This window comes from Chlorella variabilis, assembly GCF_000147415.1.
Source record: "Chlorella variabilis unplaced genomic scaffold CHLNCscaffold_15, whole genome shotgun sequence".
NCBI lineage: Eukaryota > Viridiplantae > Chlorophyta > Trebouxiophyceae > Chlorellales > Chlorellaceae > Chlorella > Chlorella variabilis.
The window spans coordinates 459,696-475,160 of NW_005435073.1; the positions used below are offsets into that span (position 1 = coordinate 459,696).

A 15,465-nucleotide genomic window follows, 5' to 3' on the forward strand; every position below is an offset into this window, starting at 1 on the left:
TCACTCCTCGAAGCACTCGAGCAGGTCGCAGCCCAGGATGCGCCAGCCCAGCCTCGACCGCACCTCCTTGAGCCGCTGCCGCTGCGCGCCAAAGTCGGTGATGGCTTGCTGGATGGGCCACACATACTTGACCTGCGCCGCCATGCTGCACGCGCGCGGGGCAGCAGGGGAGGCAGGCAGCTCAGCAAGCAGCTCAGCCAGTCTGCAGGCAGCGGCAGTGGCAGCGCCCAGCGCCAGGAGGCAGCGCAACCAGGGAGAGTGGTCGTGCAGCATAGTGCAGCAGCAGCAGCAGCAGCACAAGGCAAATGCAGGCGGCGCCAGGCAGCGCCTCACGATCTGAAGGTGACCAGTGGCGGGTCGGCTTCGTAAGGGGGCCGCTGCACGCTGATCAGCACCCTGCACCCGGCAGGCCAGCCAGGCCAACCATGTCGAGCCTGGGCGGCCGGACCGCGAGTCGACCGCATGGGCCAGCAGGCCTGCTGGGCCGCGCGGCCCATGCGCTGTGACATACTCTGGCAGGCAGCGTCCATTGCCACAAGTGCCCTGCCGACGCCACACACGGGCGCCACCACACAGCGTGCGTGCACACACAAGCACGCAGCTCAATGCCTGGCAGGCTCACTCGATGTCGTCGTGGTCAAACAGCGGGTCGTCCACAGCGTACCGCCTGTACTCCCTGGCGGGCCCCGAGGCGGCATCCACCAGGCGCATGCTGGGCGCCACCTGGGCGAGCGCCGCCTCAAAGTCGCGCATCGCGTCGGCAGGGCTGCCCTGCGGCGCCTCCCACGCCGGCATGTAGGTCTGCGCGGCGGGCGGGGGTGCAGATTCAGGAGCGGTGGAGCATCGGGGAGGGGCCTCAAGGCTTGCAGCATCGGGGTATGGGCACATGACGTGGGCCAAGCATGCAGCAGAGGAGCGATCTGCACACCGCATTGGTTGAAGAAGTGGATACGCTGCAGCACAACACAGAGACAATGTCAGCTTGGCGTATGTCGGCATCGCTCGGAGCAGGCTGCACCGAGCAGGTTGCCTTGCCACCCGGGCTGCCGTGCCAGAGCTCCACGCCGCACAAACCAGCCAAGCATTACACGATCCTTGCATTTGACTCACCAGTTGGGGTTGGCATCGGATGGGCATGTGGGAATTCGCCCCTCCTGGCTCAGCCCATACTCTAGAGCCAGCCCGCGCTGGTAGGGTGTCAATGCCTCTGCCACAGCGGCAGCTGGCGGCGGGCGGGGCACCGCCAACACAGCGGCTGCCGATCCTAGGAGCTGCAATCCAAGATGACGCCTGCTTGTGCACGCAGCAGCTGCCACAAACGGGGGCTGCCTGTGCGCTGCGGTGGCCGCCTGGCTGCTATTCCGGCTGGCTGCCGGCCTGCCTGCTCCAAGAGAGCTGCTGCACAGCGCACTCATGCCGATGCCCGATGAACGAAGGTGCACAAACGCGGGGTCTGGAGTGGGCGTCCCGCCGGCGGCGAGCGCGAGTACTGCAGGCCGGTGCCGCCATCAGTGTCATCGGCTTCTCGACGTCCCAGAGAGGCCACACTGTTACACGAAGTGCCCATAAGCAATGGAATGGAACATTCGTCTCACAATGCAAGGAAATACATGCTTCAGAAGCTATCTTCATCCCGCCACCGCACGGCATAGAGCCCGCCTTGGCCAGAATCCAGGCCAAGCCTGGCGCTACCAGCCACGAGGGCGGATGATGCCGCGCCTGCATGCACACGCACCCCCGCATCACGTGAGCGTGATAAAATCCAACAGCCGTCACGCCAACCACCACGGCGCGCTGCCAGCCACGTCCACACCGCTGCTCTAACCCCCTCTCAGAGCACTCACTTGTAGGCGAGGAAGAATGCCAGGCCAGTGGCGGCGCCGCCCAGGTGCCCGGCGTGCGCAATGTGTCCCCGGTGCCCATCCATCGCACCCGACACATCGTTCAACAACCACAGCACGCCCAGCAGCGCGGCGGGCATGGGGATGATTGCTGTAAGCGGCGGCGGAGGAGCGGGTAGCGCAGCACAGTCAAGGGCGATGCCTGGGAGGACAAGCCGGTGTACGGCACTGCCTCCCCAGCCCTTGCGACCTCTCAGCCGCCCGCCTGAGCAGCTTCCTGCCAGCAGAAACCAAGCCATGACAGCTGCAAGCCATTGTCGCAGGCCAGCGGCAGCCCTACAGCCCTCACCGTACAGCAGGACGGTGCGGGTGGGGTACAGCAGGATGTCACAGACGGTGAGGGCGTTCACCGCGGCGCTGGCGCCCAAAGCAGAGGGCGTGAAGCCGAACCAGCGCGCCCTGCCGTACCGCCCCTCGCCTGCACCAGCAGCACTGATGCATGAGCTGAGCTGAGCTGGGCAGCAAGCATCCACACTTGGCTGTGGCACAGCCGAGCGGCCTCGGCGCTGGCTGCTTTTGGTCAGCGCGGCACGCTGGCGCATCGTGAAGGGGCTGCCGAGGCGCACACCTGTTTTGCAGGCCTGGTAGTAGTACCAGCCGCAGTGTGCCAGGGATCCCGCCACCCCGCCTGCCATGTACAGCATGAGCAGCTGCAGCCAAACGAAGGGGCCGCAGGCACGTGCAGAGAGTCGGTTGCTGCCCCAGCACGGCAGCAAACGGAGGCAAGAAGGGCCATGCGCCCCATCGGAAAGAGCTTCGGAAAGATATTCTGCATAAGCAGCTGGGCTGGATGCAGCCATCCCCACCCGCTTGCCGCCAAACAGGCGCCCCACGTCTCGGCCGAAGAAGTAGAGGCCGACCATGTTGGCTCCTAGATGGTACACGTCCTTGTGGCTGAAGGCGGCGGTGAGGGCAGTCCACACCCGCCCCGCCCGCAGGCCCTCGATAGAGACCGTGGCATGCGTTTGCATCTGCGCAGGAGCACAGGCGAGCCAGTGAAAGGAGGGCAAGGCTCAGGAGGTGGGCAACGCAGTGGCACAGGGGATCCCCAGCACCACAGCAACAGCCTGCCACACGGCTTGGAGACGAGCGGACACTGCTGCCGCCGCTGCCGACTGCCCAGCCTGGGCGCCCAAGCCAGGTGCCGGCACCGGCATGCTGGATGCTGGAAGGCTGCAATGGAAGGCTGGAGCCAGCAGCGGCGCGGCAGGCGCACCAGGTTGGGAGCCAGGCGCCACAGGGCAAAGCCGCCCACGTTGGCCGCGATGAGGCCCCACAGCACCTTGTCGCTATCCTCTGACCAGCGGCCCCAGCCGCTGCCGCCGCCGCCGCCGCGTGTCTGGAATTGCAGGTACCTTGCAAAGCCGCGCGACTGCTGGTGCGCTGCGGCAGAGGCAGCAGAGCTCACAGCTCGCCAGGCGCCGCCGCGGAGCAGGACGGCTGGGGCGGTGGTCACTGCTGCCGCTGCTGCTGCTGCCGCCGCCTTCCCTGCTGCAGCTGTGGTGGTGATCGCAGGCCGTAACTGTGCGGCGCTGCCAGTGCCGGCGCTGAAGGACAGGAGGCTCGCAAGCGGTTGACTCCTCCCTGCTGTCTTGGCCGCCTCTCTGATCGTGCTTGCCGCCGCTGATCGCCACGCTGCCCCCGGGGCCAGCAGCACTGCTCTGGCGAGCGCGGCCTGCATCGCGCCCTGTGCCGGAACAAGCGGTGCCCGGGACGGCAGCAGGTGACTCTAGTGCGACCTGGCAGTCACATGAAACGTTATCGTGTGAGGTCGCCGTGTCGCCGCCACCTCCCGCCAGCGAGGCGCCCGCCAACGTCTCTGTGGTGCTGCACCGCCGGTGCACCCATTGGGTTCATCCCTCTTCTCCAACGCTCCTCTGATGAGTCAAACAATTGGGGGCGCGAGTGATCTGACTGGCTGCTTGGGCCGCCGCGGCCGCCTGTGCCGCTCACACTCTGCAGCTGCTACCCCGCATGGCTGTGCTGCACGGCGCACCTTTGCTCCGGGTTGCAGCTGAACACCAGTATTCTGCAGTGAGGCATGCCGCTTCGCCTCCTCCATCCCCTGCAGCGCCTCGGCAAGGCATGTGGGGCGCAGACTAAACCACTGCGCCGCCAACTTTCTCGCCAGAGTGGAGCGACAGTCACGGGAACCCGTTTCAGGAGGAGCAACGTTGCAAAGCAGTGTTGAAGATGGTTGGTGAGAGAAAAGGCAATGAGTGAAGGGCGTGTTGCAAGCGCATGGCATGGGTGAGAGGCACCTGCCGGTGCGTGCATTGTTGGGGCAAAACTGGGCTGCCGACATTTTAGCTGTTTGCTGGATGGTCCAGAGAGAGAAGAGTAGAACAGGGAGAGTTAAGTAAACAGGTAGGCAGGTGGGGCAACCTGGATGCATCTGCCGCTCAGAAGGGGGCGACAAAGGAAGCGGCCGGGGTGGGCGGCGCCGTGCTGTCCGTGCCGCCGCCAGCAGCTGCCCGCAGCACCGCCAGTATTTGCTGGAAGCTGGGCCGCTGGTCGGGGTCCCAGTGTGTGCAGCTTTCCACCAGGCCCTGCGCTTGTAGGTGGGGGCTTGCGGCGCAACCAGTCACCAACAGCCAGCGCCAGCCCTGGCCATCCCCACAGCAACTCAGCGGCCTGCTGCAGCACGCAATCGCCCTCAGGCAGCCGCAGCAGCACCACCGCCAGCAGCTGGGGCCGCTCACCGCGAGCGCCTCCATGATGGTGCGGGCGGGCGGCGGGATGCCGTCTGGGATGGAGACCGCGGGCAGGCGCATGGACTGAGGGTCCAGGTACCACTGCGTCTGGATCTGGAAGCCGTCCATGCCGGCGAAGGGTCGCCGCCGCTCCATCACCTCAAACAACGTCACCCCAAAGCTGTACACCTGCGGCGGGCACGGCGTGGGAAGGAGCAGCAGCAGTGGTACCAGCAGTGAAGCGGGCGGGGAGTTGGCAGAGGGAAGGCTCGACATGGGGCTGGGCTGGCAGGCATTGGGGCAGGCGGCACCTGCCGACAGGCGGGCGGCCGCCATTCGTGCTCGTTGCCGGTTGGCTGGGCCGTGTGGATGCCCAGCTGCTCAACAACAACTCCCAGACCGCTCTTTGCCCACTCACATCAGCCTTGAGGATGCGCTCCTCATCCTCCGCTGTCGTCTGCCGGTCGTCTGCGGCATCCGGAGTCTCTGGATTGAGCAGCTCAGGCGCTGAGTAGGCAGCGGTGCCGATGACGCCTGCAGGGCGCAGCACGCCAACCGGGGTGCCATCGTGAGACGGCAGCGAGCGGGAGGCTGGCGGGCACATTGCCCAGGCCTGCACCTCGTCTGCTGCCTGAGCATGGCATGCGGCAGGGCCACGGCGCGCTGGTGGCGCCGCATTGGCAACCCCCGCAAAGTCTGCTCACCCGGCGTGAGCGTGCGCTCCAGGGCGCCGTCCCCCTGCTGGCCCCGCCACTGCGCCGCGTAGCGGCTCATGCCCAAGTCCCCAACCTTCACCACGCCGCCGTGCCCTATGAACAGGTTGCCAGGCTTGAGGTCTCTGCTTGGAGGCAGCGGCAATGAAAGCCCTATTGCAAGGGGGGCCGCAATACAAACATGGAAGACATCAAGCCCATACACCAGGTTCCCCACCTGTGGAAGATGGCGGGGCGGCGGGTGTGCAGGTGAAGCATGCCGCGCGCCATGCTTCGCACGATGGGCAGCAGCTTGAGCGGGTCCAGCCGGTGGCTGCTGCCCTGCCCCTTGTGAATCAAAACATCGAGCGTGCCCCTGCACGGTGCAGATGGCGGCAGGGGGCGGCGCCAGTCAGCCGGCGACCTGCGCACTTTTCTAGGCAGCTGCTGATGCTGCTGCACGTGGCATTTGTTGTTTTGTTCAGTATTGTTTTTGTACTTACCTGGGGCAGAGCTCCATGATGAGGTAGATGTCGCTGCCATGGGAGCACAGGCCGCGCAGCCCGACAATGTTGTCGTGGGCACCTGTGGGTAGTGGTGCGGGGAGGCACCAAGGCAGGCCACATGGGCGGGCAGCACGCGCCAGTCGGACGCAAACAGGTACATCAGGCGTGGCCATGCATGGGGTGCAGCATGCCGACTTTGCAGGCCTGCAGCATCACATCGCCGACAACGGTGCATGCCATGCATGAGGCAATGCTCAGTGGGCCTACTCTCACCCGCATGCAGGTTCATCTCTATCTCCATCAGCGACTGCGTCTTCTTGACAGCCACAGGCGTCTCCTGGTACCACGCCGCATACACCGAGCCCTCTGCACGCAGGAGCAGCAGCGATGTAACGGCGCCGTGGAGCGGAGCGGTCATGCAGCCTGCTTGGGTGAGTGCACATGCCAGCATGGCGCGCAGGTGGTGGGTGGATGCCCGACCAGCTAGGTGGTCCCTCACCTGAGCCCTCGCCCAGAAACTTTCCAAAGACGAGGTCCCTGAAGTCGACCATCTCCACCGGCACCTGCAGTGCAGTTGAGCAAGCGGCACAGCCTCAATCGACCTTGCGCCCAGCAGCCATAACAAGGGCGAAGGCTGAAGCAGACCCACATTGATGCCCAGGCCAGCAATCAAGCTAGTGGGAGACGCGTCAGGGCTGGTCGCCACGCTGCCCTCCTCGCCATGCCCTCGGCACCCCCTGTTGTCGAAGCCGCCGCCACCGCCATCCAGCGCGTCTCTGTGCCCATGCCGCTGACCTGCAACGCCGCCGCCGGGCCCTCCCCGCCCCGTAGCCGCAGCCAGGATCGTGGCGGCGGCCAGCTGCTGCTGCTGGTAAGAGGTGGCGAAGCTGGGGTGCTGGCGGAAGGAGGCCAGCGGCGTGTGGGACACGCTGGGGATCAAGCTGTTGAAGCGGCTAAGGCCAAAGGCGGTGCGGGAGGTGGCTGCAAGCAGGCAGGCGGGGCGGCAGGCAAGCAGGTAGAGGTGAAGGCTTTGGCCTGTGGCCAGGAGTGGGGACAGCAGCATGCTGTTTTGAGCGTGCCAAGTCAGCACGCCAAGTCAGCATGCCAGCTCACCAGTCGTGGGGGTGGGCATCCCCCAGCTGCTGAAAGACGACTCGGCACGAGTCAGCAGGTTGGCACTGTGGGGGGCAACGCTGGTCAGGCCAGACATTGGAGCCGAGCCAGGGTCTGCGCTGCTGGCCGCGGCATCAAACGCCGGCATCGGCTGGCTGCTGCCGCCCAAAATGGACAGCGGCAGGAAGGAGGCCGCCAGCTCCGCCTGCGGCTGGCCGGCAGCCTGCATGCGGGTCGCAAACTGCTGCTGCTGCTGCTGCGGGGACCTGCCGGTGGTTATTGAGCCGAGGTGGGGGCGGGGGTTTGGCATGTATGTGGCGCCTGCGGCTGCCGCGCCAGGCCCGTCCTGCCTGCCCTCCCTGCCCTCCCTGGCGGATGTGGGAGGCGATCCGCGCGGCAACGACAGCAGCGAAGCGTCCGCCTCCTGCCTGCTGGGGCTGCCGTGCTGCGGGCTGCCGGCGGTGCTCGCTGGGCGTGTGCCTGCGGCGCTGCCGCTGTTGCTGTCGCCCATAGGCCCATATCGGCCGCGCTGCTGAGCAGCCAGCTGGTGCTGCAGGTAGCGCTGGAAGCTCTGCAGCTGCTCTTGGCGGTTGGGGCTGCCACGCTGAGGCGAGCCTGCCGCCGAACGCTGATACGGGGTGCTGGCCCCGCTGCCGGCAGAGCTGGGCCCTTGCTCCGATGCCGCTGCTGCTGCAGGGGGTGAGCTGTTCTGACCAGGATTCCCGGACCTTGCTGTGGCAGGCCTTGGAGAGGCAAAGGCTGCGCGTAAAGGGGGCAAGGGTGGCGAGCAGGTTGGGTCCGCAGCAAATGTGGGTCGGCCAGGAAGTCAAGCAGGCACATAAGCAGCAACTCCGCTGTTTTTTTTGCCACACTCTGCGATTTCTGCTGCCTACGCAGCTTAAGGGGCAGCAGCCTCCCACAGCCAACTCACCGACCAGGTGGATGAAGGGACTCCGCTGCGGCACCGTGATGCCACCACCACCTCCTCCTAGCGGCTCACCGCCCGCCGACACAGAGCGGCGCGGACCTGTGGCAGCAACGCCGGCCCCGTCAGCGGCAGAGCTGCCACCCAAGGCTGCACCGCCGGCTGCATAGTGCTGCCGGCCGCTCAGCGGCAGCCCTGGCGGCCGCTGCGGCCGCGGCGACTGTCGCAGATCGAGCAACGGCAGCGCCCCCTCCGCCCACACACCCAGCGTTAGCTTTCTCTCATGGTGTGGGGCATCCTGCGCCACCGCCTGCTGCTGCTGGTGGTGCTGCTGCTGCTGCTGCTGCTGCTGTGCCTCCAGCTTCCGCTGCCGCTCGTGCTCCTCGGCCGCCGCCACTAGAGCTGCTGCGGTGAAGTCCTCACTGCTGCTGCTGGGCCGCAGCCGGTCGTTGAGAGGCTGGCGGGAGGGGCTGCTGTGCTGCGCCGAGCCTGCCGCTGCAACCAGCCCTGGGGTGGCAGCTGCCGCGCCAGTGCCGTAGGTCCACCATAGATGAGATGGCAGCGTGATGGCGCGGCGCAGGCCGTATCGCAGCCGCTCGACCGCGCTGCCGCCTGGGCCCGCCGCGCCGCGGGGGCTGTGCCGCTGCTGCAGCCGCGGTGACGGGCGGCTGGCCCGGCGTGGGTGGGGCCCTGCAGCACCCTGGCCGCCGACGCCCTTTGTGGCCAGCTCGGGAAGAAGTCCGCTGGCTGACGAGGCAATCAGCTGGATGGTGGCCGCACGCCGCAACGGCGCGGCCGCTGCCGCGCCGGCCGGCGCCGACTGCCGTTCCAGCTTGCCGTCCGCCGCCTGCTGCCGCTGCAGCGCCGCCGCAATGGCTGCCTGGCTGCGCTGCGCAGCAGACTCCAGCTGCACCCTGGAATCCGAGCGGGCGCACACCCGCAGCCGCTGCACCTGGCTGTTTTCCCTGACCAGCGGCGTGGCGGACGGTGCCGACGCCGCGTCTGCGGCCACAGGCCAGCCCCCGTGGCGGCTGCTGCTGCTGCTGCCGGCCTGGCCAAAGGGCGAGGCCGCCGGCAGGGCACGAGGCGAGGGCGCCACCTGTAGGATCACTTCCCTGCCAAGGCTGCTGGAAGAGCGGCCATCCTGGCTGGCCTCCGCCGACGCTGCCATCACCGAGCTCTCGCTGCCGCGCGCCGCCAGCGGGCCTGCCGCCGCCGCCGTCGGCGAGCTGCTGGGCAGCAGCTCCTCGGGCTGCGCCAGCAGGGCCAGCAGCAGCTGCAGGCCCTGGCGCCACTCGCCGTACTGCTGCGCAGCGGCAAAGCGCAGCCTCAGGTCTGGCTCCAGCAGCAGCTGCAGGCTGATGGTCTGGCTGCCGTCGCTGCATCGCACAGGGAGGGAGGAACAGCAGGCGGCAAGGGTCAATTGGTGAGGCAATCATCTCAAGTGCAGCTCCGTTGGATACAAGCCACGGTCACGGCAGCGGAGGTGTTGGTAGGACAAGTAGCAAGGCGAATGTATCGAGGTCAGCACCAAGCCAAGCCCGCCTCACCAGCACTGGATGCCTTGCACGTGCGGGATGAGCACCCATCGGTTCCAGTCCCAGCGCAGGCAGGCGCCGTCGTGAGACAGCTGGAAGAAGCGCTGCCGGCCTGCCGCCGCCCCGCTGCCGCCGCCGCCGCGGCCGGGCCACCACGACAGGCCTCCGGGCCAGCAGGCTGCGCCGCCGCCGTCTGCCTTGAACGTGCTGCAGCTCCAGCCGCTGGGGGCGGCATCCAGGGCGCCAGAGGCGGTACCGCAAGGCCCGCTGCTGCTGCCGCTGCTGGGGAGCTTCAGCAGCCAGGCGCCGCGCGCCAGCGGCACCAGCTCGGGCGGCAGCAGCAGCTGCTGGGCGTCGCCGCGCGCGTCGTCGTCGGCGCTGAGCTGGCGCGCGGCGCTGAGCTGGCGCGTGGCCCACCATGTGGCGGTGCGGGCTGCCAGGAAGAGCAGCGGGTACAGGATGAGGTAGGCCTGGCCGTGAGGCTGGCTCAGCTGGCTGCCCAGGGACGCGCCTGCAGCGACGCGAGGATGCGAGGCAGGGCGGTAGATCAGGTGGGGCCAGCATGCCAGGCGGGGATCAGCTGTGTGATGGTGCCTGTGCATGCCGCAAGCAGTGTGCCAGCCTGCCTTCATGCCACCCACTCCCCCGCTGCCACCACACACACGCTCACGATCAAAACTGCTGCTGCGCTCGCCTGCAAACATGATGAGGAGGGGAGGCACGTAGCAGAGCGGGTAGGCGCAGTCGAGCGCCATCGCCAGCCGGCGCCCGCGGCGGCACGCCGCCGCCCAGCAGGCCGCCAGCCAGCCAGCGCACACCGGCACCGCCGCCGCCGCCGCTCCGACCAGCAGCCCCAGCGGCTGCGGCTGGCCGTCGCCGCCTCCCGGGTTGGCTGCGTTCACCGCCGCCACCAGTAGCATCAGCGTCAGCAGCAGGCCGTCTGCCCGCGCCAGGGCGGCAAACCGCTGACGAGCCAGCGCCGCGGCACGCTGCCGCTGCTGCTCCGCGGGGCGGAGGCGCCAGCTGGAGGCGATCCTGCTGTACATGCGCCAGCCAAAGCCCAGGTATGCGGAGCGGGCCAGCGCCGCGGCAGCCAGCTGAAGCGCCAGGCAGACGGCCACTGCCGCGGCGGCGCCGCCCTGCCCGCGGCCCTGCACTGTCGCCTGCGTGGCATGAGCAGGGCCAGGCAGCACGGTGGAAGGGGTGCGAGCAGTCACGGACAGAGGACGCCAGCAGCAGCGCAGTGCAGCGAGGTCGCTCTCACCAGGTAAACAATGAGTTGGCTGGCGGAGAGGGCGCCCAGCGCCAGGCTCGCCAGCAGCTGGTAGGCATTCTCCCTGGCAAACGCGTCCAGCAGCAGGCCCAGCGTGAGCACCGCGGAGCACAAGATGAGGGCTGTGTCTTGCAGCAGCAGCTGCCAGTCCTGCATGCCAGAAAGGGGGATGGGCGGCCGCGGTGCCGGCGGCGGGTCATGGCCTGCTCTGTGCCTCTGCACGGTGCTGGCGCTCTTCCAATGCTATTTTTCACTCACGTCGGCAAACTGCACCACCGCAAAGGTGGCAGCGGTCAGGGCCTGCGCAGTGCCCAGCACCAGCAACGCCCGCGAGCTGGCGCTCAGCGATCGCCAGACCTCCCGAAGGGCTAGCAGTGGCGCGGGTTTAGGACTGCGGGGCGAGCCTCCCTCTGGGGCCTCCAGAGGGATGCCCCAGCGGGATGCCTGTCCCTGGCCCCCGCCCAACGACTCCACGTCTAGCCGGAATTCTGCATGCTGAGTGGCTGCCGCCTTGTGCTCCATCCTTGCTGCAGCGGGTAGCCTGCTCAGGAAGTCACTGGCACGCACACCGAGCGCCCATGGGCGCGCTGCTGGCTTGCAAGGTACATGCAAGCGAGAGGGAAATTGTCTGAAACCGGTGCCTGGTGGTGGCTGACTACAACTGTTGCTTCCGAGGCAAACTGTCCTGCCTCGCAGTGCCGTACCCTGGTCTTTCCGCCTCCCGCCCCTGAATCATTCACATTAGCACAGGCATCCATGTACCGATACCACCGACAGGAGCCGAGGCCCATCATTCTGCTTCTGGGATGGCTGGGCTCCAAACACGCCCACGTTTCCAAATATAAGAAGATGTGGGAGGTAGGACGCCAAGCCACTCGCGGGGGGCCACTCGCCAAGCCACTCGCACCCGCCGGTTCCCGCCGCCCCGCCGCCGCCGCTGCCGCCTTTGGCTCTTCGTGCGCCGCCGCCTGCTGCCGGCATTTCCACCCACCGTCGCTGCCTGCCGTCCCGTGTCGCCTGCCCGCCTGCCTGCCCACCCGCCTGCAGGACCTGGGCGCGCAGGTCATCCTGCACCAGCCCAGCATCCTGCAGACGGCGCTGCCAGGGCTGGCTGACCCGGCGCTGCTGCGCCTGATGCGCGACTTCACCTACCGCTACAGCAACCTGTGCACCGTGCGGGGGGAGGCCCCGCCCGTGCTGGTGCACGCCATGAGCAACGCCGGCTTCGTCGCCTACGGTACCATGCTGCACCTGACCTCGCTGCTCAAGCAGGTGCGCCCCGCGGCGCTGTCGCCCGCGCCCGGCGGCACCGCCGCCAGCCTGGAGTTCAACCCGGCCGCCTGGTCCGCCGGCGGCGGCGGCATGACGGCGCGCAGTTACGGGCTGTGGGGCGGCGAGGGCGGCGGCCGCGGCGCGCCCGTGGCGCGCAGAGGGGCCGACGGCGAGGAGCTGCACCGCTTCGTGTCGGACCCTCGAGCCATGGCCGTGCTGTCTGCCTTCCGGCAAGTCCTGTTCAACACCCAGGGCATCATCCTGGACTCAGGCAAGCCTCTGATCTGGCCCCAGGCTGGCAGCTGAGGCAGCCGAACAGCCAGGCCGGGGGTGCCCGCCCACATGCCCGCTCCAGCTGGCCTGCGCCTCATGGCAAGGCAGCACCGGGCTGCTCGGGCGCGGGCTGCTGCCGCGCAGAAGCGCAGGGCCGACACAGCGGCCCAGCCCGCTGCCCTCCCTCCCACCGCCTGCGTTCGTGCAGCGCCCTCCCTGGCCACAACACGGATCTGGAGCAAGGGTCTGCTGGCAGGTAACGTGTGTGGCACACAGGCACACGTGTGTGCCTGTGTGCTCTGCACTTGTGTGTGTGGATTTTGATTTTGCTTGCACTGTTTCAGCGCCGCAGCCAGGCTGCGCCACCCAGCCTGCTGCTCCACCCACCCTGCTGCGCCCGCGCGCCTGCCTGACCTGACCTGGCCTGGCCCAACCCTTGCAGCGCTGTTCAGTGAGGCCGCAGAGAATGTGGAGGAGTCACACCCGCTGCTGCTGCGCACTACCCACCGCCTGGCGGAGCGCTATTTCCAGCTGCCCGTGGTGCAGCGGCGCATGCGGGAGGTACGGCTGGGGCGGAGCCGTACCCTTGGCATCATTGCTGCGCAGGGCATGCCTGGAAGGTGGCACAACAGGCGCAGGCATGCGGGCTGGCTGGGGGAGTGTGAGGCATGCGGCTCAAGCTGTCTGACCCATGACGCTGCGCACTGTGGCCGCAGGTGCGGCATGCCTGGCAGTTCAGCGTGCCACCCTGCCCGCAGCTCTACCTGTATAGCAAAGCAGGTGCGCCCGCTGCCGGGGCGGGCGCCTCCAGGGGTCAGCCCCCAAGAGCTTCTGGAGAGACCATCGCCAGCCTGGTTGTGCTGCCTGGTATCTATGCCACCCACGGAGCCGCCGTTGACAGCCTGCCTCTGTGCCCGCTGCCCTGCAGACGCGCTGATCCCGCACCGACACATTGAGAGATTCATGGAGCAGCAGGCGGCGCACGGCGTGCCGGTGCACCACCACTGCTGGGCCGACACGGCGCACTGCGAGCACCTGCGGTGCGGGAGGCTGCTGGCAGCTGTGGGCGGCTGTTGGCACATGCGCGATGCTCGGCACGCAGTGCAGCTGCACACCATACCTGCTGGCGCTCCTGCTGGGCGACAGTGACTCGTGCCTGCCATCTGCCTTGCAGGAAACACCCGGAGCAGTACAAGAGCCTGGTGCGCTCCTTCACGGAGCACTGCCTGCACAGCCACACGCCGCCGGAGAGCTGGATCTGAGTGGCAGCCACCCAGCCTGTTCAGCCATGGCAGCTGGAGCATTCAAAGTAAGCCTTCTGGTGCGCTGTCGTTTTGATGTGCTACTCATGTTTCGCTATGGACAAGGCAAATGCAGAATAGGGAATTGCTGAAACCTTGCTCCAAGCCGGCATCCTCCCCAGCAAGCCAGCATCAGTTGGCCATGCTGAGGCTAGGGCTGTGCAGCAGCTGCAGCGCCGCGCAGGCGTCGACACTCGGGCTTGTGTGCTGGCCAGTGCGCGTGGGAGCAGGCCTTGCTGCAGTACCGCACAGCCCGGCATCTGCAGGCAGGGGGCAGGTGCACTGAATGCAGGCTGAAGGGCTCTGGCGATCCCGCTGGCAGGCTGGGTGCTAGAAAGCCTCCCTGCTCAACAGCCCAAAAAACCGCTCACCCAGTGCAGAGCTTCAGGCGGCGCGTGTTGCCACACCCATCCGCTGCGCAAACCCTGGCCCCAGCAACAGCCGCTGCTGCAGCTTCTTGGATTGGGCCAGAGGTTGCCGCGGTGTCTGCTGCACCTGCTGCTGCTGCCGCCTCTGTCACACTCGCTTGTGCTGGTCTCGGTTGTGCTGCCGCTGCCTGACGCGTTCTGCCAATTGACAGGTTGCGCAGCAAGGCCGCTATGTGATCCCGGACTGCCTCGCTAGGGCTGCTGCTGCACAGCTGCTCTAAGGCAGGGATGCCGCCAGCCTCCTCGATAGCCGCACAATTGCTGGGGCTGGCAATGGACAGATAGTACAGCGCCCCAGCGGCTTCCGCTTGCACTGCTTCGGTTGAGCTACTCAAAAGCAGCGCCAGGACTGGGATGCCGCCAGCAGCTGCAATGGCTGCCCGATTGTCGGGGCTGTCAATAGAGAGGGTCATGAGCGCCTGGGCTGCTTGTGCTTGGACAGCCTCGCTGCCGCTGCCGCGAAGGCGGTGCACCAGGATTGGGATGGTGCCGGCTGCTGCAATGGCTGCTTTGTTGTCAGGGCTGCCTGCAGCTAGGCTCCCAAGGGCCCCGGCTGCTGCAGCCTGCCCCGCCTCACTCCTGCTGTTGCGCAGGTGCTGCACTAGGACTGGGATGGTGCCGGCTGCTGCGATGGCTGCTTTGTTGTCAGGGCTGCCTGCAGCCAGGCTCCCAAGGGCCCCGGCTGCTGCAGCCTGCCCCGCCTCATTCCTGCTGCTGCACAGGTGCTGCACTAGGACTGGGATGGCTCCGGCTGCCCCAATGGCCGCCTTGTTGTCAGGGCTGTTGTCAGAAAGGCTCCATAGGGCATTAGCCACGTGCTCCTGCACTGCCTCGCTGCTGCTGCTGTTTTGGAGGTGCACCAGGGCTGGGATGGCACCTTCTGCATGAATGGCTGCCGTGTTGTCTGGGCTATCCACAGAGAGGCTCGCAAGCGCCCCAGCTGCTGCAGCCTGCACCTTCTCGCTCCTGCTGCTGCGCACGTGCTGCACCAATAGAGGAATGCCGCCTGCCGCTGCAATGGCCCCCCTGGTGATAGGGCAATCAGTAGCAAGGTTCCAAAGCGCACCGACGGTACGCTCCAGCACAGCCTCGCTGCTGCTGCTCGACAAGTGCTGCACCAGCGCTGGGATTCCTCCAGCTGCTTCAATGGCTGCCTTGGTGTCGGGGCTGGCTGCGGCGAGGTTTGTCAGCGCTGTAGTTGCTGCCATCTGCACCTCTTCGCTGCGGCTGCTTCGCAGGTGATGCACCAACATTGGGATGGCGCCGCACGCTGCAACGGCTGCTCCGTTGCCCCGATCAAAAGCAAGGTTGCACAGTACCCATACTGCCGACTTCAGCAGAGCCTCGCTGCTGTGCGGACTGCTGCTCAGGCACTGCAGCAGCGCCGTGATGCCACCCGCTGCGATGATAGATGCGCAGTTCTCAACGCTACCGCAAGAGAGCTCTACCAGCGTCCTGGCCGCCTCAACCGCCTTGCGCCCGCCGCCGCTGCGAAGACGCTTCACGAGCGCATGAATAGTGCCGGTTGCTGCCATCAGAGGAGAGTTCAA

General features: G+C 67.3%; 3 protein-coding genes across 3 annotated transcripts; 1 reads left to right on the forward strand and 2 right to left on the reverse strand.

Moving 5' to 3' along the window:
- Window positions 1-3,944, reverse strand: CHLNCDRAFT_136040 (hypothetical protein; the record flags this gene model as incomplete). The annotated part of the gene is made up of 11 exons (XM_005846052.1): window positions 1-145; window positions 334-396; window positions 623-801; window positions 929-953; window positions 1,845-1,992; window positions 2,191-2,319; window positions 2,470-2,551; window positions 2,708-2,872; window positions 3,118-3,284; window positions 3,691-3,728; window positions 3,898-3,944. 11 exons carry the CDS (start codon window positions 3,942-3,944, stop codon window positions 1-3), a joined length of 1,188 nt encoding a protein of 395 aa, XP_005846114.1.
- Window positions 3,945-4,303: 359 nt separating this feature from the next.
- On the reverse strand, window positions 4,304-11,163 carry CHLNCDRAFT_136041 (hypothetical protein; the record flags this gene model as incomplete). The annotated part of the gene is made up of 15 exons (XM_005846053.1): window positions 4,304-4,450; window positions 4,604-4,783; window positions 5,013-5,128; window positions 5,299-5,432; window positions 5,525-5,662; window positions 5,790-5,871; window positions 6,066-6,158; window positions 6,292-6,355; window positions 6,442-6,773; window positions 6,906-7,595; window positions 7,837-9,209; window positions 9,381-9,879; window positions 10,039-10,531; window positions 10,633-10,791; window positions 10,900-11,163. The coding sequence occupies 15 exons, from the start codon at window positions 11,161-11,163 to the stop codon at window positions 4,304-4,306; spliced, it is 4,764 nt and encodes a 1,587-aa protein (XP_005846115.1).
- A 612-nt stretch (window positions 11,164-11,775) lies between these two features.
- On the forward strand, window positions 11,776-13,448 carry CHLNCDRAFT_53380 (hypothetical protein; the record flags this gene model as incomplete). The annotated part of the gene is made up of 6 exons (XM_005845928.1): window positions 11,776-12,147; window positions 12,331-12,442; window positions 12,629-12,747; window positions 12,903-12,966; window positions 13,115-13,226; window positions 13,361-13,448. The coding sequence occupies 6 exons, from the start codon at window positions 11,776-11,778 to the stop codon at window positions 13,446-13,448; spliced, it is 867 nt and encodes a 288-aa protein (XP_005845990.1).
- Window positions 13,449-15,465: the final 2,017 nt, after the last annotated feature.